The sequence below is a fragment of the Alnus glutinosa genome, chromosome 2 (genome assembly GCF_958979055.1).
Source record: "Alnus glutinosa chromosome 2, dhAlnGlut1.1, whole genome shotgun sequence".
Taxonomy (NCBI): domain Eukaryota; kingdom Viridiplantae; phylum Streptophyta; class Magnoliopsida; order Fagales; family Betulaceae; genus Alnus; species Alnus glutinosa.
Genome location: NC_084887.1, coordinates 790,760 through 818,260, shown reverse-complemented (window position 1 = coordinate 818,260; position 27,501 = coordinate 790,760). Strand labels below are relative to the sequence as shown.

The following is a 27,501-nucleotide window of genomic DNA, read 5'->3' as shown; positions in this document are numbered from 1 at the left end:
ATTCACAAATGGATGACACACAATTTGCTATTCCTTTCAATTCATCCCACTCTCTGTACATTGCAGAATCTAAAATGATAACTACTTAATTTTTTGGCAAGTGAAGTTATCATTATATATTACCACAGTATAATTAGAAAATCTGGGGATGCAAATAGGCTTCTTTTGTTTTTTTTTTTGGGTCATAGTCATAAGCATTGATTGTAAATACTAAAAAGATTGTGGAAGTTACAAACTTAGTTAATTTTGAGCAGAATCTCAACTACAATGCAGCAGGCCTCGAACCATGAAAATTTAGCTGAACAAAGATATAACATGCTGCATATTCCTACTCTAGTTGCCGTTTAATCAAATCAACAGCATCGCACATTAAACCAAACATGCCTTTTATCATTGGGTGCCATCAAATGCCATCAGATTCAAAGGAATAGAATACACTTGCATTATTGTCGGCTCACTAGTAAAAGCCTTGCAAATTCGATTATATCCAAAGAAATGTGAATTCTCTACAAAGGTACAGAATCTTAGGAATGAGAAAGAAGTAAAAGGCAAATAATTATGCTCAAAATGAATAGCAATTGTTCTAGTGAAATATATTGCAAAAGATCCTACTCTACCCTGGGCTAACTCTTTGCCTCACCTACTAAATCGATGAGAAAGTCATAGATGCCAAATAAAAGCTAACTTCAATATCTAAAAAGAAAAAGAAAAGGATTTGTTTATCTGGTCGGGCAAAGGCTTAAATAATATTGCCGTAACATATTTATTGCCAAACCTATGTGTTGAGGTGAATGCCACATACTGATCACCATCCTTTTGTTGAGTGTACAGATGATTCAACTGTGAAAACTCAGGCCTTGAGAGAGAATGGTGAATATCAGATGAGGATGACGGCTTATCCAAAAATGCTTCTTCTAGTTGTGGTGGTAGTTCTGGTGGTTGCAACTCACGAACCTTCCCTTCTTTGGTTCTATAATAAAAATCGTTATCAGTGAAAAATCTATTGTCATAGCTTGATGGTGGGGAAGGAGGACATTCAAACTCAGACAAATGTGCAGGAACATTTGAAGGCGCTTTTAGGACTTCCTCCTGTAAACACATATACATCCAGCAGGGTGAAACCAAATTATGTAAGTAGATGATTTTGAATGCTATTGTAGCAAGATAAGAATCCAACTCTGAAAAGACATTCAAAGAAAAGAAAACATAAAGAATTTACAGAAATTAAGAAATCCAATGCTTACTCAGAATTGGAAGAAACAAATGTAAACTATGTCCAAACATTTCTGAATTATGGGAGTTTGAGGGGAGGTTGGAGTTCTTTACCCGTGACGGGGCTTTATGGTGTGAGTGTTTGAAAGTTTATCCAAAGGGGGTGGGATACTGTAGCTAAATACTTGCGTTTCGAGGTTGGTGACGGTTCTCATATTCGCTTTTGGCATGATTTATGGTGTGGGAACAGGCCTCTCAAGTTATGCTTTCCGGCTTTGTACTCTATTGCTCGGTCCCCGGATGCTTGGGTGGTGGATAATTTGTCTGTGGTAGGAGGTGTGGCTCATTGGAATGTACTCTTTACGCGATATGCTCAGGATTGAGAGGTGGAGATGGTGATATCATTCTATGAACAATTATACTCTAGTCGGATTCGGCTCGGAGAGGTCGATAGGGTGGTGTGGAATATTTCTAAAAAGAGGAATTTTGAAGTGAAAACTTTTTATAAAGTTTTAGTTTGTCACGAGGCGGCTTATTTTCCGTGGAAGAGTATTTGGCGTATTAAAGCTCCGAAGCGGGTGGCATTCTTTGTTTGGACAGCTGCTTTAGGAAAGATCTTAACTCATAATAATTTACGTAGGCGTGGTATTCTGATGGTAGAGTGGTGTGTCATGTGCAAGAAGCATGGGGAATCCGTTGATCACCTTCTTCTACATTGTGATGTGGCACGGGTTGTTTGGAGTTATTTCTATAGCTTATTTGGGGTGGAATGGGTTATGCCTAGTAGTGTTATGAATTTATTGAGTAGTTGGGACACTTTGCTAGGTCGTGGTTCTGCTCTCCGTATTTGGAAGCAGGTTCCCTTATGTGTTTTGCGGGGCTTGTGGCGAGAGAGAAATTCTAGGCTTTTTGAAGATGTGGAGATTACGGTTGGGGCTCTTTGTAGAAATGTGCTCAATATGTTATATTTGTGGGTTTTGGCACATAGTCCGGGTTGTATGTTATTTGCTGATTTTTTACTTTCATGTTCGTTTATCTCCTCTAATTCGGGGCTCTTTTGTATATTTCCTGTGTACTGGGGTTGCGCCCCTTTGTGCTTTTTAATGAAATTATTACTTATCAAAAAAAATTATAGCTAAGGACAAAAATTAAAAGATACATATGACATATAGCTTTGATTATAACCAAAATAGTACTGAAAGGATGACAGGATAAGAAGAATAAAGGTTTCTATGCCCCTTTTGGTCACTATGTAGCAATGGATCCGTTTTTCCTCTGCTCTTTACCTATTCAACAACCAAAGGAGCTTTAAGAGGGAGTTTAAATGAGGCTAAGAGATAAGCCAATTCCCTGATTTATTATAAATGCCATAAGAGAATCGTGTAATAAGGTAGGGAACCAAAAAAAAAAATGATACTTTGCTCAGAGTGTGCAGGGGAAGTATGAAGCATCAAGACTCCAATATGATGTAGCATTATAGATAAGATGTAGATTTTTTTGCCAGTAGTACTTTTGGAGCAAGGGACATGCTATCAAGATGAACAATCTATTGAATCCTTAGCAGTTAGCAACTTTATGCAGCATATTAAAGGTAATATGAGTGAGACAATTTACATATCTATTTTCATTATTAAAGATATTTGGAGAGATATTAAGGATTAAATTAAATAGCAATTAAGGTGATAAGTTACTGCTGAAAATGACGTATGCTACCTACACGGATGGTAATGAGGTATATTAGACCATATAAGTAATATAACTAGAGAGGGAGAGAGTGCTACCACAAGCAATATTTTTTATGAATAATAATAGTGCTACCACAAGCAATATTACTTTTTTTTTTTTGATAAGTTACCACAAGCAATATTACTGATGAAAAGAAATACTGTAACAATTTATAAATAATGAGTAAAAAACAGAAACCATAAGTTACCTGCAAGTTTAAAATATTATAGTGATTTCCATAGTCATCACAGACCCATTGCAAGTCTGAAGCACATACCAACGCTCCATCAACAATGAAGCGGTAGTAATGGATTCCTACTGGAAGCACCTTTGTAACAGTAAAATTTTCGTGTGAGCGCTGCAAGGGCTCACTGATTGAAACAGAAGAAAGTTCAGCATACCAAACTATAGAGTCAAAGAACAAAAATGAATCAAGTTCAAGTTTGGAAAAAGAAAAGCAATGATACATTGTCTGCCAGTTGTCCCATGATCCCAAGACAGCTACTGAATTGCCAGCACAGTTCCATGTTATCTCAGCAGAAATCCATCTACCATAGAACTCATCTTTATTATCCATTATACTTTGAGGCAGTGTGTGAATTTGAGACTGCACAATCTGAGCAGGTCCAAGAATGGAAGTCACAAGCACCTGGAAATTGAAAGAAAAATGGGTTTAAATTCATATGCAGTCACAGGAACCTAAAAGTACAATTTCAAATGAGTCTAAATCCATACAAACGTGTCTCTGCATGTTTGCATGTGTAAAAGCCAAATTCCATAAGAAATTGAAGAGCCTTATGGGCCTTCATGCTTATTAGCTTAACTGTGACTTGAGATTTTCCAAGTGTCCCGAGTGTAAGGGTGTGTATAGGGATGCACCAAATTGAGTAAAGATAGAAAGTATCTGTGACTATAAGCCTGAATCTTTTACATGTACAACTACAACTAGTCTACAACTGGATTTCTCGAGTGTCCTCAAGTGTCTCTGCATGTGTATATAGACCAAAATTGTATTGAAGAGTCCTATGAGCGTGCCTTTTCACATGTAAAGCAATAACTCTAATTTTACTAGGTATCCCCTTTTACCCTGTTTTTGTGTGTGTGTGTGTGTGTGTTGGGCAATTAAGCACCGAGTAATACAGATATGGGAGATTTAAAATGGGAATTAGACTTGAGATATTATAGGACGAGGCATATTAGTCTAGAGTCATAAGCTGCTGCCTTTGCTGTACGGTGCACCTCTCTTGCTATCCAAGGTTTTAAGTGGGAAAAGTTATGATGAATGTCAGCTATGATTGTGTGTAACTCCCATTCCATGGGTTGGGATGGGTTTTGGATAGCCTAGTTGATAATTAAGGAATATAATTCTCGAATAATATTTTGGAGTCCTAAGTGCAAGCCTTAATTGAGGTAGCCATTAGTACTGCTTTTTCTTTTTCTTTTTCTTTTTCCTTTTTTCTTACAGCGAATAATCTCAGGAAGCGAAAGATCATCATTGTGGATAGATACTACTTGTGCAAAAGAGACGGGGAAACTGTGGACCACCTTCTTCTTCATTGTGATGTGGCTTCTACTTTGTGGAATCATGTCTTTTCTCAGTTTGGTATGTCTTGGGTTATACCTAGGAGAGTTGTCGATTTATTTTCTTGTTGGTAGAAGGCGGGTAGGTCAAGGAATGCTGCAGTTTGGAAGATGGTGCCTATATGCATTCTTTGGTGTGTTTGGAAGGAGAGAAATCTTAGGTGTTTTGAAGACTTGGAGAATTTCATGGAGAATATTGTTGCATCGTTTTTACATTTGTTGCATCTTTGGACGGAGGCTTTTTTGTCACCCGTGTCTATTAGCTTTTCTGATTTTCTTGTTCGTTTTTTTTTTGCCTTCTTAGGCGTTTCCTTGTGTATACTTTCAGTGTACTTAGAGGGGCGCCTTACGCTTTTTTTATAAAATTTCATTTACTTATAAAAAAAAATAATAATAATTGGCCCTAAGGAGAGAGGAATGGGAGATTCAAAGCCATTGGTATTGCTTTTACTTCACCTACATAAGTTTTCCGGGGAGCAGAGGCATATAGAATGTGTCTAAGATAGTCCTAACAGATTACAACTAAAATCGCATGATCAACTTTTTATTTTTTTTATAAGTAATCGACATATATCATTAAGAGCGTAAGGTGCTCAAAAGTATATAGGAAGCATACAAAAGGAAACATATAACTAGAACGAGCAAAAAGAACAAGGATATCACTATAACTAATCTTTAAATGAGACACATAAGCAGCTGACCACATATACAAATATTTGAAGAATAAGGACTTAATATCCTCCAATATCCTCTCTCGATCTTCAAAACTTCTATCATTCTTTTCCCTCCATAAATACCATAAAAGTTACGTAGGCACCATCTTTCACACAGGAACACTCCATAGTCTGTTGGAAATCCACCAACAAGCATACAGATCGATTACACGTCTAGGCATAACCCAAGACAGTCCAATGACTAAAAAAGCAATCCACGTGTCATAAGCCACATCACAATGAAAAAGAAGATGGTCCACAGACTCTTTATTCTTCTTACACATGCATCATCTGTACACCGCAAGGACGTGCCGCTTCCTGAGATTATCCATGATAAGGATCTTACCAAGGGCTGCCAACCAAGTAAAAAAGGCCTCCCTAGAAGGGCAGACACTGTTCCAAGGGAAGCGGCATCCTTCACTAAAAACCAAGGAGCAATAGAAGAATTTAACCTTAAACGACCATCTTTTGGAAGGGACCCACCATTGCTTATCTTCACTTCCTTGTCTCACTCTAGCTGAATACAACACCTTGAAGAAAGAGCCAAAGACATCTACCTCCCAATCATGAGCCGCTCTAGCAAAGGTCACGTTCCACTTATTAGAAACACCCAAAAACACCTTGTGAGGCGCAACAAAGGCATCCTTTGCGCAGGCAATATCAAATAAATCTGAAAAGGCCTCCTTAAGGGCCACATCCCCACACCATTGATCATGCCAGAATTTAATCTTGGAGCCATCTCCCACCTCAAATATGGTATGACATGAAAATATCCACAAATCCTCTCTCTCAAGCACATATACATCGCATGATTAGCTTTTAACACTGCATCAAAATTGATTTTGTGAAAGCTAGCTATCAAGCGATGGATGCTATGCCAAATGGTCTAGGTGAGGCACCAACAAATGCAAATCCATCATTTTCTTCATAAAAAAAGTTAGATCTCACATAACCAATTCCATCTCGAGTGGTAAGGCAGTTGACTCTAGTGCCTCATGAAGCATCAAGTCTAACGTTCGACCCCCTTGAGTGAAAACAATTCATTGGGATCATGCCTCAAGTGAGAGCCCAATCTTTACCCCATCTGCGTGAAAGGGGCGCTTTGCAAGGTTTTCCAGAAATCTAGTAGGGGCAAAGCCCTGGATACCAAATAAAAAAAAATTATCACTATCCTTGGTTTGAAGAGAACTCCTTGGTCTACTAGATTTCGATGCCTTCGTCTTTTTCTTGGCCATTCTATTACCAAAATATCAAAGAAATCACTCTAGAACTACACTCATCAAAACCATGGCAACTGCCCTTCCCTCATTCGTATGTCAACTTTTCTTCTTTCCAAAGTCTTTTGCAACTCTTTGAATTCCTTGACTCATAACTTCTAGTGGGGCTTTAAAGAGAACACGCATCGGAACTTTGTCCCCAAAGCTTAAGACTCCATCTGCATTACTATGAAAGTGGGAGGCCTTGGTTTTAGAAGGATGTACAATACAACAGGGCTCTGGTTACCAAACCGGGAAGGAGAATGCTTTAAAATGACCACAGCTTATACGTTCAATCTTTGAGAGGTTAGAACTTTAAAGGTAAAGACTTGCTCCGTTAATAAAGTATCTTGAGTTTGAATAAATATCCTAAAAACTAGAGATCCTAGATAAGATTAGAACCATCATTATTCAAAATACAACTCATTGCATCCTTAACATTGTTCTCCCACAAGATATTGCTGAAGATGATTGGATCCCAAATAAAACAGTCATTACACTGTAGAATCTGCTCCATGGACCCTACCTTTTTTTTTTACTAGACTTTTATCAAACAATTAACCCGTATCAAAGGAAGCATACGCCTAGAGAAAAAAAATCAAATTTTAGACTAGCCCAAAGCTATTACAAACACGTTTCAGTACTTCAAAATAAAACAGCTGGTATTGATATAAAGAAATGGATGAACATATGCCTAATTAAAGATATTCTTCTCCACATTTTTTCTAAAATAATATTCATGTCTAAATATTTCTGAAAATTACAATAGGAAACTGACCTCTGGTTTAGAGGGTGACTGGTAGGCACTGGGGTTATGGGAGGGAGAGTAAACCACGAGCCCCGGGACATGATAATTAAGGAGTGTCCCACCCTGTCCAGACTCCATATAATGTTCACACTTTTCTTCAGACTTCTTAACTCCAGAAGGGCCACCTTGACCTTTTTTGTCACCAGCGTTTCTCATTACTGAAAACTCAACAATCCCAGTTATAATCTTGGCTATTATTGTAAAAAGTGTATGAATTAGGATTCAAAACCATTTATCAAAGAACAATATAACCCAAAAATATAAAAATGATAAGAAATAATACAAACCATAAAAATCAATATTTTCATAAACAAAAACTCATTGAAGGAGAAAAATAAATACTATTCCATCAACAGAAAAAGTAAAAGCAAAAAAACTATTACAGAACTTTTTTTAAAGAAAAAAGAAGAAGAAAAAGCAAAGAGCAAAGAAAACCATGCCCATTTATTGACACAGATTAACAGAACAAGCCCAGGAACAAAAATCAATCAAATTCCAAAGGAAGAAAAAGAAAAATACAAAGCCACGTACAGGTTGCGAGAAAGTAGACGAAGCCCAGAAACCAAAAAAAAAAAAAAAAAAAAAGGAGAAAAAAAAAAACCAATGAACAGAATGCGTGAAACAGACCAAACACATGAACAAGAAGGCAATACGTAAGTGATTAAACCATTGGGTTAAGGTGACATACCCGTCTTTGCAAAAGAATCTCAGGAACACAAGGAAGGAAAGCGAAGTTTTTTACTTTTCTAAGCAGAAGGAAAGCGAAGATTGATCGAAAAGAAGGTAACATTGCTCTTGCAGCTTGTTATATAGACAGGAGTTTTCCCAGTGAGTTTCTGACAAAAACACTCTCTAAGTCGTCTCTTCTCTCCCCCTCTCCCACCAACACTGAAGTGTGTGAACAGTGGTTTTTCTCTCCGACGATTTCGGAGATTCTCTTTGTGGTGGACTTCGGTTTCTATAAGGAATGCTGCCTTGCCGGCATCATTGGTCGGTTCCTCTACAGTTGTTGATTCTGCATAATCATGCGTGGACCAATTCTACCCTGCCGCTTCACTATGTCAATGTACTGTTTTAGCCCTGTTTTTTCATTCCCCTCTCCAAAAAAAAAAAAAAAACCATTTAGAATATACCAAACTGATGCCTTTCCCCCCTCCCCCTTAATTTTTGTCTCTTTTTTTTCTTTTTTCTTTTTCTTTTTCATTTTTCTTCTTATTATTATTTTTTAATCTTATCCAAGGTATTTTTATCATTTTGAGTCATGAAATGAGATATTGCAATAAGGGGTGAAACCAAAATATCAGCAAAGGGAGGGTAAAACTACCAAAAAAAAAAAACAACAACTTTATAAGATGTAAAAACAAAATTTTAAAAGGTTTATTCCATAAAAACTTATAATAAAGAGAATTTTTAAAATTTTGAGAGTTGTTTCGTCTCTAATTGCAATCCCAATAATATATCAGCAGGGTACACAAGATTATGAGGCATTGCAATAAATATGATAGATTAAGAACGTATTAGAGATTGCGTTGAGAAATATAATTTTTAAAGTCAAAAATAACTCTTTTAAAAAAATATTATTTTTTTGCATTTGTCAAAGAATAATGTTTCATACACAACAAATGTACATAACAAATGTATACACTTTATACAACAACGTTGACGAGAAAATGATTTTCATTTTTTTATTTTGCAGGAAACATTACATTTTTTTTTATTATGAAAATTATTTTTACATCAGTGTTGTTGTACAAAATGTGTAAGTTTGTTGTGTAAGAAACATTACTCTTTCTCAAAAGTGTGTTTTGACCACTTTTTAGAGTAAAAAAGTCAGTAGTATTGTTGGAGTTTTTTACTAAACAAACCAGCTTCTTATTTGCACAATTTTTTAAGTACTAAAAATATTTTTAGAGAAATAAATGTAGTTTTTTTCCATTAGAATTGTTGAGTACTTTGACGTGGCATGACATTAATGGGTACAAATTACTTCAGTGTATTGGAGTGTTAAATGTTAATAACATTCATAATTATGAATTAAACCTCAGGTTCGACATAAGCAACATATTTCAAAATGAGATATGTTATTTGCGCAACTGTTATACAATAATTGCACAACAATGCTGATGTGTCCAACATTTTTTTTTTTTTAAAAAAAAAAAATGAAAATGTTGGACACATCAACATTATTGTGTAATTGTTGTGCAACTAACATATTTCTTTCAAAACCGATTAGTTATGGAAATAGTAGAAAGTGGTATACCTGATCATGATAAGGACTTCTCCGGTTGAAATGGAAACAACTCATTTTATGGTCTAAATTTAATGGTATTGCATCTACCGGGTTAGCATTTTAGTCGCATTTAATATGCATAATCAATTATGTGTAATTTACAATTTTTTTTTTTTTTTTGAATAATAAAGAACTTAATCTCTCCTTAAGTCCTCCCAAAATTGATATGACTTTAAAATCACTATTAAATCAAAATCTAATCGTGATTATCACATATCTAATAATAATTTAAATGCCATATCAATTTTAAGAGGGTTCAAGAATGACTTAAGTCCTCTTTATAGTATTACTCTTGTGAACATAATCACAAGTTTTAAATTATAATTGATTTGAGTAATGCTAGATAAGCTAGACATTACATTTGTATCCTACAAAAATCTCACAATGCTCTTGTGGCAATATCAACCAATTCTTGTTTAAAAAAAAAAAAGATTGGTTGATACTGTTACGTCAACATTGTGGGATAAAAATATACAAACTGTGCTTGCATAATTGTAAGTTTTAGAATAGATTTTATGGAAATTTGTGTTTGCTTGGTTTAACAGTTTCAAAACATATTGTTAAAAAAAAAAAAAAAAAAAAAAATCAAAATGTAGATAATATTAAAAATTCAATTTTTAAAAATAGAGATAAGAGTTTAGAAAAATCTGTAAAAGAGTGTTATTTCTGTTAATGAAAATGATGTTCGGTCTTTAAAGTTATGCATTTCTAAGAACACACCCCCTTCTCACTGAACATAAATGTAAATTTTTTTCACATTTCTTCAAATGTATTCTCAAACGAAAATATTTTTTTATAATTTAAATTAAAAAAGTGGACTATATAAACACAACAACTACAAGTCGTGCATGGCATAAAAGGTCATGGTGTCATGTTTTTTCAACATTGCTTGTATAAAATTTTGTCATTAGTAATATTATAAGTACTATAAATAATGTTTTACAAATAAAATAATATCTTTCTGTATTGGTGAAAAGTTTTCCTGAGTTATGTGTTACTTTCAGTATTAGTTTTCTATAATTGTGCTTCTGAATTTTCATTTAATAATATTTTGATATTAGAATATATTTCTTTCAAACCTTAACTGGCCATGGAGGAATATATATAGTTTATATATTATGCTTGAATATATATGTCCATAATCTTTTGGACTTTATTCTTGATTTGGTCACGACAAAGCTAGAAGCACTCTTGCATGGTGCAGCATGCATGCGCAGATTTTGGGTTTTCTTAATTCGATCTTTGCTCTCTTTGCCAAGAGTTTTCAGCATTAATTAAAATAAAAAAATAAAAAAATTGAACTCTCTAACATGCACCTAGAGGAAGCAACGTAATTATAGCCTACTTTAGCAGAAAAAAATGATGCAAAAATATTTATGGTACTAAAGAAATAAAAAACAACATGTGATATTGATAAGATATTATTGAAAAGTATAGGTAGCTATGAGTTGCTTTTTACTAGCTTCTTTCATGCAATTTCTCCTATAAAATGCACTTCCTACATATAAGAGCCTTAAAGCTAGCCATCTACCCATGTGACATGTTTCTAATTTTTGAAAGAGAATATGTGCTAAACATATAATATATACTTGCGCATGTTTTTGATTACTCACAAGGTAAGAATAATTAAGTGTGTGCTTGCAAGCCAGCCAGGGAGAGAGACAGATTGTGGTACCACCACCAAAGCAAAGTATGGGGGGAAGTGGGCATCTCCTTTTAATTTGTTCATCCAATCGTCTACAAACATATATATGCATCCTCAAAGTAATTATATATGCAGATCGATTATACCAAATATATATATATAGGCCAAAATTCGACAATTTTAGACACAACCCACAAACTAAACACGCATGCACAAAATATAATCATACTTAGGGTCAAATATAAGCATGCATTAACACAAAAGAAAGCAGAAAAAGAAGAAGCAATTAAGGGAATTATTGATAGAGGGAGAGAGACAGAGAATGAGAATTTACAGCTTATATTATTTATGTACGTGAATCTGCGATTATGGTTAAATATAAGCATCACATGGGTGGAGGTGGAGATGTGACGGCCTAAGAGAATCTACATGGGTCTGCTTCATATATAGGTCCATCTCCGACGACAACACATCAATCCGGACAAATATTGTTGCGTCACAAAATTGTTCTTCAATTCTTTTCGTTTTCGACAAGTGGTGGCCGGAACATAAAATCAAAACTCACAATCATTGGTTGCCATATATATATATATATGGAACATTAATTAATTATTTGTGTTCTGATCGATGACTGTTAGTTGGGTACGTGTGAATATATTGTTGGAAATCTCTTAATTCATTTGTAATTACTGCAGAAAGTAAATATGTTAATTTCAATCCGAAAAGTTAATTATTAAGGGTTTAATTAATCAAATTAATATTTAACAGTCCGAAGGTTTTTAAATTAACGGCAGATCAAGTTCTAAGACCTTTGGATTAGTGGTTAATTAGGTTCTTAACATATATAATGATACTGAATGGAAGAATTAATCATATATATATATAGAAGAAAGAATTTGTGGTACAAAATAAAACTAGAAAGGTTGTTGCCTTAATAATTGAGAAATCCTCAACAAAACTTTTTTTTTTTAAAAAAAGAAAAAGAAGCTATGGAAAGAACAATATATATATATATATATGCTTGATATATCATGCAGTCTAAAAGAAAAAGTTATTTTGCAAATATAGCTGGACCAATTAAGGAATCACTTCGATTGCGACAGCATAGCAAATAGTGAACTAGTTATACATATGATCAGGGACAGGAAGCGAGTTGTATATGGTGGTGGCCGGCTATTGAAAAGCCAGGGCTGATCAGGTAATTACTTTATGAAATTAGGTGAGTTGGGCCAATATTAATGAATTGAATGATATAAGTTTACTTTCATGCAATGCCTGCTAGCTAATCACTTTAATTATTAGTCCAGGTAGCAAATATTGAGGCAGTATATATATATATATATATATAAAATCACTTAATTAATACTTTAACATTTTCTTTTAAGTGAGGGCTTAAACTACCTTTTAATAGGTGAAGCCCAATACGGAGAATATTTAATTGAAATGAGAGTAAATGACGGAATCAATGTTTGAACTCAAGATCTTTGGCTGTGATATATATATACTATGTTAAATCGTTACTTATCCCAAAAGCTTAAACTGATAGAAAGATGTAAATTTAATTACTTAATCAATACTTTAACAAGACTCATTTCTTGATGATAAGTCTTATGGATCGACTTAATTAACCCGACAAAGTTCGTATGGAAGAGCGTACAAGCAATAAAAAGATTTTGTGTGTATGGTTTTCGGACCATTACCACTTGGACTACTCCTAGCTAACACCCCTTTATTTTCTGGGGCAAAGGAAATCAAATCTGTATAAAGCAAAAGAAATGGGCGTTTCATTCCTGAGGTACGTACGTACCATTTTAGCCAAACGCTCTTTCTCTTTTTCTATGAATTCTTTAAGCCCATTCCCTTGTCGAGCTAATGCTAACTTAATTAGCATTGAAGTAACTCTACCCAGATTAATCCGAAGGAACACTTTTGATCTTGACTTTCCTTCTCTTTATGCATGCATGTGATATCAATTCAGATTTGCGACCAACTGATTGTTCATCAAATGTTATTCTCACGACAAAACAAGCAGATAAAGCTACAATATTGCACCAGAAATCGATCAGTACGCGCGTGTCGGTGTCAGTGGTTTTTCCGTAACTGTCCTAAGCGCCGGGGCCGGTGTACCTACTTCGATCTTGAAAGAATAATTCGGCAAGTGAATTTGCTGCATGAAGCTGTTGAAGGAAAGCCTCACCATCATCATCAATTCGTATTTAGCATGCATGCCTTTTCACTTCGCTGTCCCCAAAAGTACACCAAAAAGCTTTCTCCCCTGCCTCTTCGTCAGCCCCCATTAATCTTTGATTTTTTTTTAAACAAAGAATAATATAAGAGAGATGTGTGTGGTCCTAAGTAATTAATGGTGGATTACCTATTTTTTTGTATGGAGATGGATATATAAGAGGGGGCTGGAATAGGGGTGGTGTATAGCATTATTCGGATAAGAGACGGACAAAAGATGATAACCAAACACTATTGAAAGCGGCTCATTTGGCTACAGTAATGTATGCGCCCTAGCAACTGTCCAGCTAGGAAAGCTTTGAAGCCTTCGATGAATATATGTGATATATAGCAGCCGCACGAGCAGGATAGGGCTTTCATCCAGTTATTTTTATAACTTAACTTCTCCAGTTAATTAAATGAAGGGTTAAGATTCAATGATGATATTTTGTTAGAATTAAATGATTAAATTAATTCATCTTTTTCTATTAGATAGCTAATATAATTGAAATTTTGAGCGGTTTCTAATTTATTATGGAAAGAGGAAAATGCCAGACCAGGCAGCTTTATTAATTTCTAGAGAAAATGTTTGAGACTATGCTGAATTTTGAGATTCCAAAGGCTAGCTCCTCCATTCAACTGGAAGAAGGGGGCCCCGGGGCTTGTTGTATTTATCTAATTAAGTTCTATCTCATGGGCTGATCGACTTGACTGTAAATTGGCATGAAGTAGATCAAAGTTCAAACCCGAGTGTCAGGAGTAGCTAGGCTGCTTACTCAAACGCATTTTTTGAACCTGATTTACAAAATCTGAATCAAAAGGAAAATGCTGAATGAATAAATATTAATAGACACAAGAATTTACGTGGTTTGGTCTATGATTTACATCCACATAATAAAGTCCTAAAGGCTACATTGTTGCTCTTATTCATTTGATAGAAACTGTACAATAAAATGACTTATTTATAGTTGAAAGAAGCCGGCCATAAATACAATAATTATATAATCAATATGTAACCTATGAAAATTATAAAAATAATGCAGGAGAGTTACATAATCGATATGTAACGTACGTATGAAAATTATGAGAATAAATAATATGTTAACATAGTTAATCAAATCAGCAACATACCTTTAGATGCATGAGGAAGAATGGTAAGGTTTGGATTAATTAGCAGTGGGGTTGTCATTCCAAATATCCAACTTCTCACCATTTTCTACAGCATAACATGCTCAATCCTTTGTTCACAAGTTGATTGTTATTTTGAGGTATTTCAGCATATATCTATATATGAAATTGCCCATAAGAAATAATATATTGCCCATTATTATTATTATTTTTATTATTTTTTCTTGAAGTTGGTAATTTCAACCATGTACTATAGCTAGCTACTTCCAATTTTAGCAATCAAAGTCTTAGCTCTAGATTCAAAGCTAGAATATATACATATATTTTATCCATAGTTCAAGAATTACAATGAAACATTCATCAAAACTTAGATATGGTCCCCTCCCATTCTCATCAATCGATATGTCGACATTCCTTAAGTTACACTCCCCATTCCCCAACGATGGTTGGATTTCTTGATGATCTCGATCAAATGCTTCTTTCAAGAAAAGAAAAAGTTCTCTAAGTCTGAGCTCCAAAACATCTTTAATTAAATAAATTGCGGAATAATGTTAATTAAGTTTGTCTGTTTCGTGTCCATCCGGTTAGGGTTTATATGGGGCTGCTTTATCTGCAACTAGCTACCTACAACCCTGCAATTGGCCGACATGTGGCATTATCTTCGTTTCATTGCCTTGGATTTTTACTTGTTTCCTAGGAGGATTTTCATTAACAAACTATATTTGTATTTATGTTAATTTCCTAATTAAGATAGAGGATGATGCATGTGACAAAACTAATTTTAAGGATCTCCAATAAAGCAGAAAATAGCAGAATAGAAAATAACATTATCACACAAGACATCAAGATTTAAGTGGTTCAGCTTAATAATATTCATGCATCTACAGGCAGAGACGTCCCAGGGAATATTCACTAACAAAAGGTAGAGTACAAAGAGTAGTACAGATCGAGAAAGCCATTCAAATCCAAAAGCCCCAATGCGCTCAAATCTCACTCTCACACATGAAGAGAATTAATACACGAAGAGAATTAATACATAAAGGAGAAAATATTCTCTAATTCTCTAAACCGCGCGTGAACAGCACTACAAACTGTGAAAAACCAAGGTGATTGCAACGAAGTTATGTTCTCTTTTTGTTACGAAGTTACTGCCCCCACACACAAAGCTGTTGGCTTCCCCTTTTCCTTAATGACTGAATGGCTACATCCTTTAAATAAGTGATAGTCTATGACGTCTCACATCGCCTGGGAATGAGGATGCGCTTATATATATAAATACACTCTCATTCACACAACGCGTTTTAAAGCGGTGATGACACTTTGCAGTTAAGCGTGTTTCTGCGAGAGTAGTATCAAGATGAGTGACTTCTTGAAAAGTCTTGTTCCGAAGAGTCAAAAATAAATAATATTATGTCATTGAGAATGAGTCGTTACATAGTCGGTCAAGGAAAAGCTTCAGCTTGAAGTAAAGAAGGTAGCAATCTTCACCAAGAAGAAAAATACAAGAGAAGAAAGGAATATTGTTGGGCCCATACACTGACTTGAATTCGAGTCATACACGACAGAGGATATTTCAGTGCATATATAATAAACATTAATTAAAAACCAAGATGACAATCTGATCCGGTTGTTGCAAGGGCCACCACAGCTTTGGCAGCTATAGACTGTAGTGTTTACTAGAGATCTAGGGTTACAAAAAGTGAAGTTAGAAGGTGATGCGATCAGGCATGCATGATCATTTGATTGAAAATGTATGTTAGAGTACATTGCTTTCTTGAACGAACAAGTCTACACGAAAGAAGCTCCTCATTGTATTTGCAGAACGTTGTGGTGCTCAAGCTCTTCTTTATTAATGAAAGATTACTGCCTGTTTTAAAAAAGATCGAGAAAAAAGAAGTGGGCTGACTTTTGATTCACTAGAATGAGATTCATTAAGGCTGGTCCTTTTGTATGTTGAGACTAACACTAGCTAGCTCTAATAGTATTATATACACCGGCCACTAGCTAGTATACAAATGTTGAATTCATCGATCATTACAGAAAGTTTCGGCCTGCACGTTAATTTGTTAATGCTTTTTTTTTTTCTTTGTTTTTAATATAAATATATTTACAAATAATTCAAAACACAAAAAAATTTTAATTTTAATTTTTTTTTTAAAAAAAAAATTTCGTATCACTTTTTCACTTAAATTAAAAATTTCGTATCGTGGCTTAGATGACCCACGACTTGGGCTTGTCTTCCATTTTTTTTTTTTTTTGTAAAATGGTGGTATTTTGGAGATTTTTGCTTCTTCTGTTAAGGATTTAACCGAAAATCTTAATTGATGGGTAATATTGTAAATTTTTAAAACATGAGAATATTGCAACTTTTTAAACATTCATGAGAGTATATATGTTTGCAAAAATGCTGAAACATATCTAATGGGATCGGGTAAGTAAAGTTTTTTTTTTTTTTTTTTTTTTTTTTGAAAAAAAAAAAAAAAAAAGGTATCAAAGAATGAAACCCTAGCTGCCTAATGATCGATCGACTGTATTGAAATAAAAAAGTAAAACCTTACAATAAAAAAATATCGTCTTCATTGGGTTACATATCTTTCTTGTTGGACCCTAGCTATCGATCACCAAGACAAGGGATAAATGAAGCACAACTTGACCTAAAAATATATAGAAATCGATCCTTCACGCTCCTCATTCCTCTAACATCATTTCAAGCAGTGGTGGAAGAGTGGCCCATGTGCGAGACGCTCTCTGAGAGGCCGTTGTAGACACGCATCAACAAATATGAGAAATCCAGGCATTGGACCTCTGGCATTACGTTCCACCAGCAATGGTGGAAGTGGGGCAAGCTTTCTTTGGTAGGTATAAAAAAACACAAACAGATGGCCCTTGTGTTAAAAAAGCATGCTTGAAGCCATCATTAGTGGCGCAATCCTGAAAGCAAAAAGCATTGCTTATAGCTAAAACTTTTAACCCTATCTACTGCCCTAATGTCAAGATCTATACACATATATATATATATTATATATATTGAAATTGTTCAACCATTTTATCCAGAACTGATATTATTAACTGGTGTTACTTCTGCAATATTGACTGCCAAGAGAGCACTACAAAAGGAGAGGGCCAAAAGACAAAACCATGAGTTTTGTAAAAGGGTTGAGATATATATATATATATAGCTGTTTTTCCTATTCTTTTGTTATTTACGCTCAGTTTGTTTTGACCCTATTTGTTGGTGATTGGTACGGTTGAAATTGTAGTTAATCTGAAAACTATTTTCGGTTAATTAAAAATAGTTTTTGATTTTTAAAACCGCAAATTATTTTTCGAGTTTGAGCTTTTTCTTTTCGCACGCTCTCTCTCTCTCGAAGTTTATTCTCCATCGTCGCCAGGGCTGCCGGCCACCTCCAAAACCTGCCATTGACCGCTGCTGGAATTCGCTAAAAGTCGGCGATTTTTCTTATGAACCAAACACTGAAAAATATTTGACATCCAAGTAAGACTGTTAACCCTTTTTTTCCCTTCCTTTTTTCTGTCTTTGCAAACAACGCCGTGCAAATAATGAAAAGTTTATATTTGGGTGGATTATAAAAATCAAGTCAAACACATACATTAATTTGTTTGGTTTTTTATCAGGTGAACTGGTTTATTTGAATATTCTGCTTTATGTTTGTCACAGAGTTTTTAAATGAAAAAATTGCTCTTCTTTTGTTTATTCTCTCAACCGTCGATATGACCTCTTTTTGAACTCAATATATACTACTGAAAAATAAATTAATATAAAACAAGAGGTGGTATACAGTTACAACTTCTTGCTTCAAAGGACTCGGTCTATGACAAAAGTAACAGATTCAATAGTTTTCTATAAGAACGTGAATATATATACCAATTGTTGAAGTCATTGCAGCAAAGTTTCTAAATTTTACTAAAAGGTCCGTCTTCTGATGCTCCAGCCTTCCCTTGAATTTGCTGCAAAAGAAGTGATATTCTTTTAAGTCCCATTGGCAGCCTGAGGTATATATTAATGATGGTTTGAATCTAATGGCACAGAAATGCTTGGAACAATTTGGTTTCTGCACAAAGTTGGTCTTTTTGGGTTAATCAGATGAGGCTTTTGAGTGAAAGAAAGTTTTTTTTTTTTTGTTGGTGGAAAATAGGCAAACGATGAGTCTTTGGGTGATGTACCACCTTATTGAAGCTTCTGGTATGGTTCTGAGCAAATAATATAAATTTTTTTCCTTTTACTCCTCTGTTCTTGGTCTTTTTTATTTTCTTTTGTCTACCCTTGTTTCTGCATTGAAATTGGAGGGGAAGTGCCATGTGGTGAGCTCACATATGCGCACATGGCTTCTCAACTTTCCATGCTCTGAGACTAATAAACAGTAGTGGGAAACCCACAGGTTTTGGGTTTTTCAAGAGAATCAGCTGCAGAGGAAAACCACCTGATTGGTTTTAAGAAGCAAAACCCCAGTTTTTTTAGGAGCAATGGGAACTAGGGAACTGTGAGTCTGTGATAAGAGAAACAACTAAGTAATTAGTAGTTTCAGTACAAGTCGAATTTCAAAAGAAAGAAAAGAAAAAACAATTTTTTTTAAGCTTTTCCCTTTCGTGCAAGTTGGTGAAGGTACAGCTGCTAATCAAATCTCTAAGCACAGCAGTACAGAAGCTTGAGATCTTACTGATTTCTTCCTTGTTCATGCCTTTTTCATCTGCCTATTAATACAATCTGGAGATTCTGCACGTACGATCGAGTCCCATGTAAACCTTTCCTTTTTAGCTATGTGTCTTTTCTAAATATAGACAAGCAAGAAAAGCAGTGGAGCTTTAAATTGTCATGCCCTTCTTCCTTGTTGTGTTTGCTTTTTTTCAATCTATAGAAGACCCATCAATCTAATTTTTTTATATCTTCTATAGAAAACTCAATTTCTGCTATCTCTGTTCTTTCATCTGTCCTTGATCTGTATTATAGCGTAATCCTTTTGTCTCAGTAAAAAGTTGATCTTTTCCATCCATTGTCTTCCATTGATCTCATCTAGTACTGTTCTTGAAGTTCGATAAAAGGGAAAGTGATTGCTTTTTTCGTGCATAATTACTTTTCTCGGGATAACTGATTAGTAGGCTAGGCTTTTTCTGATTCATGAACTTGGAAAGCAGAGTTAAAGATCAAATGGTTTGCTTTAGAAGAAACCCACTACCATGGTTTGCTGTTCTTGCTCCATTCCTAATCTCTGCTGGTTTTTTGGGATTTGGGTTCTCCTCTGTTCTCCTAACATCTACACTGTTGATCATCTTGTCTACTGTTTACTTCACACTCTCAAAAAGCAGAGGAAGCTCATCGCAAATGGAAGATTTTGTATCAGAACCTGATCAGCCTGAAAGTGAATCTATGACAGAAAAGAAGGAAGTCCAAGATCAATATTTTGTCACATCACCTGATTCGCTATCAGAGAGTGAAGGCATCTATCGCTTATCAACAAGTGAGGAATCGGATGGTTCAATTTCTGACGAGGAAAGCCTCATTGAAATTGCGCTTCCAAGTGGGCAGTATGTTGGAGAGAAGCTTAAGGTTAATAAACAGCAGCAGAAAGTGGCTGCAGATTTCTCGCCTGAATCCTTTTTCCAGCCACATTGTCTGATGGAGCTGCTCTCTGATATAAATGAGATGAACGAAGAAGACAACTTGATTGAGATTGACATATCCATGGGCTCCATCAAGTGTTCAAGGTTTGAGATCGAAGCTTGAGTTAAGTGTTTTGAAGTCATGATAAATAACTTTACTGTTGAAGTTTTTGATCCGCCATGGATTTTGTTGAATTTAGGATGTCATGCATACTTTTGTCTTTCTTTTACTTTGTTATGTTGTTGTGAACTGTGAAAGCTTCTGCTCCCAAACTTTGGATACCCATTAAGGCACTTAATTGTATTTATGGTCCTTTGTTTTCTCTTAATGCACATTAAAGTATTAAAAGTTTGAAGGCCAAAGCCATTTGCTGGAATTCCACTTCCATTTTCTTTTTCTACTGATTCTGATCTTTTTGTTCATGTTTTAGAACTATTCTGTGGGGTTCAGAAGACAACTCAACGCTGAGACTGAACCTTGATGTTGAATCATTCTAATTGACTTAATGTGTTCAGATACATTTAAAGAATAATCCATTGCCAACAGATTTTACTATGTAAGGTCAATTCTTGATGATGGAGAGTTGTTAAACATATTACTTTTGCTTCAATTTGCTTCCAAAAAGCTCTTGGAAATGTGGCATTTAGCACTTGCAAGTAGTCAATCTTTCTCCGCTGAAATGTGCTATATTTTTCTTTTTATCTATAAGATTAATGTTCTTGCTGCATATCATGGCCTTATGAATTTCCTTGGTCAGATTGAGATCAGTCATCCATGATTCCTTGCTGCTAGTTTTACCATTTGCAAGTGTTACCTTCTGCATATCTTTGAAATGTAGCATTTAGCACCTGCAATTAGTCAATCTTTCTCCGCTCGTGCTTTGTTCAAGTATTTTTTTTCGACTAATCATACTCTTTACACCCATTTTATACAGACTGACGTGACGTGTTTTAAGTGACTAACACTTTTATTTTTGATAATTGGTTGACATGAGAGCCGACCACTAAAAAAATAAAAGTGTTGGTCACTTAAAACACGTCAAGTCAGTCAATGTGAAATGAGTGCGATAAATAGTTGTGAAGAGTGGCGTTACTCTTTTTCTTCTTATCTATAAGATTGTTCTTGCTGCATATCATAGTTTTCTGAATTTCTTTGTCAGGTTGAGATGAGTCACCCATGATTCCTTGCAGTTTTACCTTAACTATATTTATTTGCAAGTATTACTCTGCGCTTCTAAGTCATTATTAGCCTTTATTTGCTTATTAGGGGACCATTTAGCTGCATACTTATCATGACACATTTTGATTGAAATACCAATTTTATCTATATGATTGAACTTCACCTTCCACAGACAGTAGCTCTCATTCATCTTAATTGTCTCATGTTTATGCCTAGGAAGACTTTGAGAGGGATGAGATAGTTACAGTCGTATATAATTCATCATTTCTTATCGGTTTAAACTTTTGTGATAACCGGTAATTTAACACACAAAAGGCAGCAGTGGTAAGGAGTCATCATTTGCTTGATCCAATCTGTAATTATTCAGCTAAATCCATTAATCAGCATTCTTCAAAAGTGACCCAACTTTCACAATATATTTATTATTGAAAGCTAATTATATCTTTCTTCTTGAGTTCATGGTTCCCAAAATTCATTCGAAAATGCAGAGCTAATATGGACTTACAGTCTGAAGGGGCATTTTGAGAGTGTTCTAATGGTTTTAAGCAATTAAAGAATATAAGAGGAAACAAGTGTCATTTCATGATCAAGATTTTATTTAGACGGTTCAAACTCGTTTATTTAACTTGAATTTTAGCGGGTTAATGGCCATAAGAGATGCTCATCACAATGAACACAGGTATTGCTCATAACTTTCAAGCAATTCACCCTCACTTTTGGACCATTGTCCATAATTGAAATTCTTGATATTTAGGGCTATGTGAGGTGAAAGTCTCTCTGGCAGGCAACGGATTTCTGCCGGAATGAAGCTTGATTTCAATAGATCCTACAAGATTTGTGGGGCACCTACTTCAGTCAATGGACCCATACTGCTCCTCAGGGCTGTTTAGTGCCCATATTGCTCCCCATACTGCTCAAACCTCATAGCCCAAAGACCCTATCCAAATTGGCTGCAATTTGCTGATTGAATTGCAATCACTACGAGCAACACCACAAAAAGAGTAGGAGGAGAACTTTTTTTTTTTCTTTAACGAAAAATATGAGTATTTCATTGATCAAAGATCATAAAACATAAATTTCTTACATTACAAACTATAAAGTTCTACAAAATCATAGTCACATGGTATGAGGTTACATAGTGCATGTCATAGATACAAACAAAATTCTTACAGTAAAGTGTTATCTATTACTTTCATATTCTGCTAACCCATGTACAAAGATAGTTAAATAGCAAATCTGCTACGAGCAGATTAGATCTAAGACAATGGTAACCAAATATCCTAAAAATTTATTTAAATCGGCCGGGAGAGACCCTTCACAACTGACAAACTTTCATCTCATAGAACGCCTATGAGAGCATATCTAAAGAGAATAAAATTCTTATTCAAAGCAAAGACACAATTAGCTAATAGTAGTTGCGGTCAGGGAAGAGATGAACGGTACAACACAAAGGTCAGGGGTTGATGGACGGATGCATAGCAGAGATGCCAAAATTACTTATCTGGTCGAAGAATACCTACACACAAAAGAAAAAATCAGAATGGGAGAGGGAGCAGGGGCGAAGGTGCAAGGGGCTTGGGGTTCCCCCCCCCCCCCCCCACAAGCCCTAAGGTTTTTCCAAAAAAAAAATTAAAATTTTATCCCTAATTTTTATTATTATTATTATTATTTAAGTTTTTCCCCCTCCCTTTTTTTTCTTTCTTTTTTTCCCCAATTTGGCATTCCCAAATTGCAAAAGCTGGCTCCGCCCTTGAGAGGGAGGGTAGGAAAGAGAAAGTGAGAGGATGAGGGAGCAAATCCACTCCCTCCTCCTCTCAGATTTGTTTTTATGAGGGGTGAAATCTAGGGCCGGCTTGAATTAGTAAGTGCGAGACTTACTTGCTCTTAACGGTTGAGGTCCACACTTCGAGCTGCTTAAGATAATTAGGTTATGCACTTAGCCTCTTTCTTGGGGATGGGATGATATTTTATGTAATTCCATCGGTAAATTGGAGTCAATTCTAATCTAGAAAGAACACAAACTTTACTGGCAATGAAATTTATAAAATCATTGGACAGCTTCTGCTATTGCCGTGCACAATAATGACGAATAATATGTAATTGAAAAGAATAAAAATAAAAAATAAAAAATCAAGATAGATTTACGTAATTCTGTAATGTGTCTATATCCACAGGAGTGCGACTATATTTCAGTATATGATTTAAGATTAAAGCATAACATATTTATATAAAAATCTTACTGTACAGACAGATATAAAAAACTCTAAAATAGCCTCCGCACTCCCGCAACCTATTCATTCCCAAGCCAACATAAACTTAATTACGCTATATGGATAACATCTCGCATTATTCGATGCACATGAAAGAATATGAGTCAATTACTTGTTCCATAAGTTTCGTATCTTACTTTTTACGTGTCTAAAGAAAATTATGGGTACGAGATTTTCTCTGAAGAAGGAAAAAGTTCAAATTTTAGCCTCCCTACAAAGTCAAATATTTTACCTTCAACCGTAAGCCTTATCCGTGATAAGATAAAGATGCAATATTATGTGCCACACATTTATAATCATAGTGAAATGATTTACTGCTATATTTTTATATAATTTTTTATCATCTTGTCATATAAGTAAGGTAGTAAAAAATTGTATAAAAATGTGACAATCAATCATTACTCATAACCATATTAATGTAATGTACTATTTGGAAGCACGAGACCGGACTAAAATTAAAATTAATTGCTCAGTGACCAAAATTATGGGTGCAATTCATTTAATTATAATCTGCTAATTTTATATCGGATTTAAGAGTTATTTAAAAATTTATCAACCCTTATATCGTGTGTCAAATTTAAATTATATCGAGACATGATTATAAAATTATACAGACCAATTTAATTTAACATATTTAATTATACGAATTATAACCCGTTACATATTTAACAAATTCATTAATAGTATAAAAAATTACCGACACTATAGAAAGAAAAAAAATTAGACATGAAAGCTTGTTGAATGTGAACGTGTTGGACCCACTCCAAATGTCCAGCATTAATGAGCTGATAGACCGGTAGACAAGTGGACAGAAAATGACGGTGGCCATTACACTAGTTGATTAGTGATGGTGGTTAGATAAATAACAATGACTAATCACAGCTTTAAAGCAAACCTAAAACCTTAAACAATGGAAACATGGTATCCACTCCAAAATCATCTCAACAATTAGTTCAATTTTTGATAATTCTACCCTCCAGGATTCTTAAAAGCCAATTATGAGGAAGTTGTTATAGGAGTGTTGGATGGGTTAAATTTGTTGTGACCCTTAAGCACAAGGAGCTTAGGACGACACAAGACTTTGACGTCAGTGGAGTTGGGCCCAAGTCCCAATTCCCCAGCAGACTGGAGACATACACAACAGAAACATATATTATCTACGACGACAAAAAATCTACTGCTGTTTTTACCCAAATAAAACGCAACAATGGCTTATCTCTGACGCCCACGTGTATGGACAAATAGACATAGACGGCTCAGATTCTGCATTCGACTCGGCTGGAGCCAAGCTGCAGCAGCAGCAGCCGCCTTAAGATTCTCGGAAGTCGGAACGAAGAGTCCACATACCCACTAACCCACCACGTGTCGGATCCTCGGCGGCCCGATCCCACTAATCCCACCAGCAATCTGACGCTTCGAAACCACCCACGTGAGTCCATTCTTATCGACAAATAAACGGTCCAGAGCCACCCACGTGTCACGCTCGATTCAATTATTACCCCAACGATCCAACGGACCTCAACACCTCTCCACCTCAACGCTGCAACTCCACCCGCATTCCCGGAGCTCCTCCCTCCTTACCCGGCCTGTCCCCCAAACCCTACCCGTATTCCCTATTCTGCCCTCCACCTTTCCACCCAATTCCCTCCCTATCCCTCACCCTCATACTGTGATCTCGGATTCTGTCCATGAACAAATTTTCCGCTCCCTTGTCTTCACGTTTCCTCGAATTTGTTGCTTCTCTGTATTTGCTTTCTGATATAAATTTCTTTTTTTGTACCTTAAAATTTGTTGAGTTAGTTCTTTGTAGATGAAAAGTTTTGAAGTTTAATCAATTTTTGTGAAATTCACTTAGAGCCAGAATAAATTTCATAGCTGAAAAGTTTTGGATTTGGTCAATTTTGTGCGTCTTTATTCGAGCCAGGAAGTTTTAATGCTGAATTTTTGGAATAACTTGATCGAACCCATTTAATTTTTCAGCTTAAAATTATTCGCATGGGTCTTTTTTTTCTGAAATTTTGTCAGACCCATATGATTTTCTAGCTCAAAGTCGTTGAATTGGGTCTTGATACTTAATAGCTGAAAGTTGTGGAATTTGGTCCATTTTGTTGAATTGGATCAGACCCAGAAAAGTTTAAAGGTCAAAGTTTCTGAATTGGGTCTAGTTTGTGAAGCTTAAGCAGACACAAAAAGCGAAAAGTTATTGGTTGCCGATGGCTGATTCGGACAACGACTCAGGAGGGCCGAACAACAGCAACAACGCTAACAGCGACTTCTCGGCTCGAGAGCAAGACAGGTTCCTCCCCATCGCTAACGTGAGCAGAATCATGAAGAAGGCATTGCCCGCAAACGCCAAGATCTCCAAGGACGCAAAGGAAACGGTGCAGGAATGTGTGTCGGAGTTCATTAGCTTCATCACTGGGGAGGCCTCGGACAAGTGCCAGAGGGAGAAGAGGAAGACGATCAATGGGGATGACTTGCTGTGGGCGATGACTACTCTGGGGTTTGAGGAGTATGTGGAGCCGCTCAAGATTTATCTGCAGAAGTATAGGGAGATGGAGGGGGACAAGACCCAGATCGGGGGGAGGCAGGGGGAGAAGGATGGTGGTGGTGGTGGTGGAGGATCCGGCGGTGGAGGTTCCGCCGCCGGCGGTGGTGGTAGCGGTGGGGGAGTGAGCTCAGGGAGTGTTGGGGGTGGTGGGTTTAATGGGGTTGGGGGAGGAGTGTATGGTGGGATGTATGGTGGGGTGATGGGGCATCATCAGGGACACGTGTACGGCTCTGGCGGGTATCATCATGCGAGTATGGGTGGTGGTGTTGTTGGGAAGGGTGGGTCAGGCGGCGGTGGCAGTGGTGGCGGTGGTGGTGGAGCTTCCATTGTGAGGTTAAGGTAGGTGTGTGCTTGATGGTTTAGTGAAGAATATGATAAAAATGACTTGTGTTAGGGTATTTTAATTTGCTATTTTTTTGTACTAAAAACCTTGTGGAGTTTAGAGAGAGGATCTCATGTGTAATTGTGGAGAAGAAGATATTGTATGACGCAAAGTACTGAAAAAAAAGAAAACTGTAACCTCTAATGATAGAGCACTAGTTCTGATTGAGGGAAAATGTTTGTATCATAAGGGTTCCTTCACCTGTAGATCGAGTTGCTCTGTTCCTTGTCCCTCATGCTCTTTACTCTTTAGTTGGGTGAATGATATGGAAGTTTCTCTGTTTCTACTTTCATGGCACATTGGAAATCTGGAAACGGTTGAACTGACAGTTTTAACAGTTTGTTTAAGAAAAGGAGGGTTTGCATGTACTGATATGTACATGTTCTTTTGAGGAAAGTGATTTTTATGTCTCGAGTTTAGCCATTTGTCTCTTGGTTACGTGTGTACTACATAGGGAAAGAGAGCCATGCCGTTTAGATTGGCCTGTATTTGTCATACAAATTTTCCTCCTTGCTTACCAGGTGTTTCCATTTCTGAGTTTCTGGTGGCTATTTACAGACACTGTTGTGTCATTCATTCATTGTCTTGCTGAGATAGATACCTTTATGAAAGCATTTTGGGAAACCAATTTCTGTGGTGCTCTTCTTCTGGTTTCTGGACATCGTAGGAAACGTCAACAACACACGCAATTTCGTATTGAGTTGGTTGTTGGAAGGGCTGCTGCAAAGTAAGCAAGATTTCCAAGATTTCTTGACCACATCTAGAACTCCATTGGATAAAGTCTTTGTCATCATCCAAACTGTTCAGCTGGGCTAGCTTGAAATTTCATTTTTTCGATGCTACTACTCTTCCCACCCGTTTTGGTGTTTTACACAAGTTGATGTTGTGTATTTTAAGTAACTTTTTATGTCAGCCATT

General features: G+C 35.8%; 3 protein-coding genes across 3 annotated transcripts; 2 read left to right on the top strand and 1 right to left on the bottom strand.

Moving 5' to 3' along the window:
- Positions 1–443: 443 nt before the first annotated feature.
- LOC133861878 (SNF1-related protein kinase regulatory subunit beta-2-like) lies at positions 444–8,333 on the bottom strand. The gene is made up of 5 exons (XM_062297697.1): positions 7,984–8,333; positions 7,266–7,453; positions 3,405–3,586; positions 3,146–3,308; positions 444–1,089 (listed from the first exon to the last, which is right to left on the bottom strand). Exons 2-5 carry the CDS (start codon positions 7,449–7,451, stop codon positions 694–696), a joined length of 927 nt encoding a protein of 308 aa, XP_062153681.1. The 5' UTR covers positions 7,452–7,453; positions 7,984–8,333; the 3' UTR covers positions 444–693.
- A 10,073-nt stretch (positions 8,334–18,406) lies between these two features.
- Positions 18,407–20,601, top strand: LOC133859218 (uncharacterized). The gene has a single exon (XM_062294546.1). It carries the CDS (start codon positions 19,719–19,721, stop codon positions 20,322–20,324), a length of 606 nt encoding a protein of 201 aa, XP_062150530.1. The 5' UTR covers positions 18,407–19,718; the 3' UTR covers positions 20,325–20,601.
- Positions 20,602–25,148: 4,547 nt separating this feature from the next.
- On the top strand, positions 25,149–26,865 carry LOC133861224 (nuclear transcription factor Y subunit B-3-like). Its single transcript, XM_062296959.1, has one exon. The coding sequence runs from the start codon at positions 25,864–25,866 to the stop codon at positions 26,542–26,544; it is 681 nt and encodes a 226-aa protein (XP_062152943.1). The 5' UTR covers positions 25,149–25,863; the 3' UTR covers positions 26,545–26,865.
- Positions 26,866–27,501: the final 636 nt, after the last annotated feature.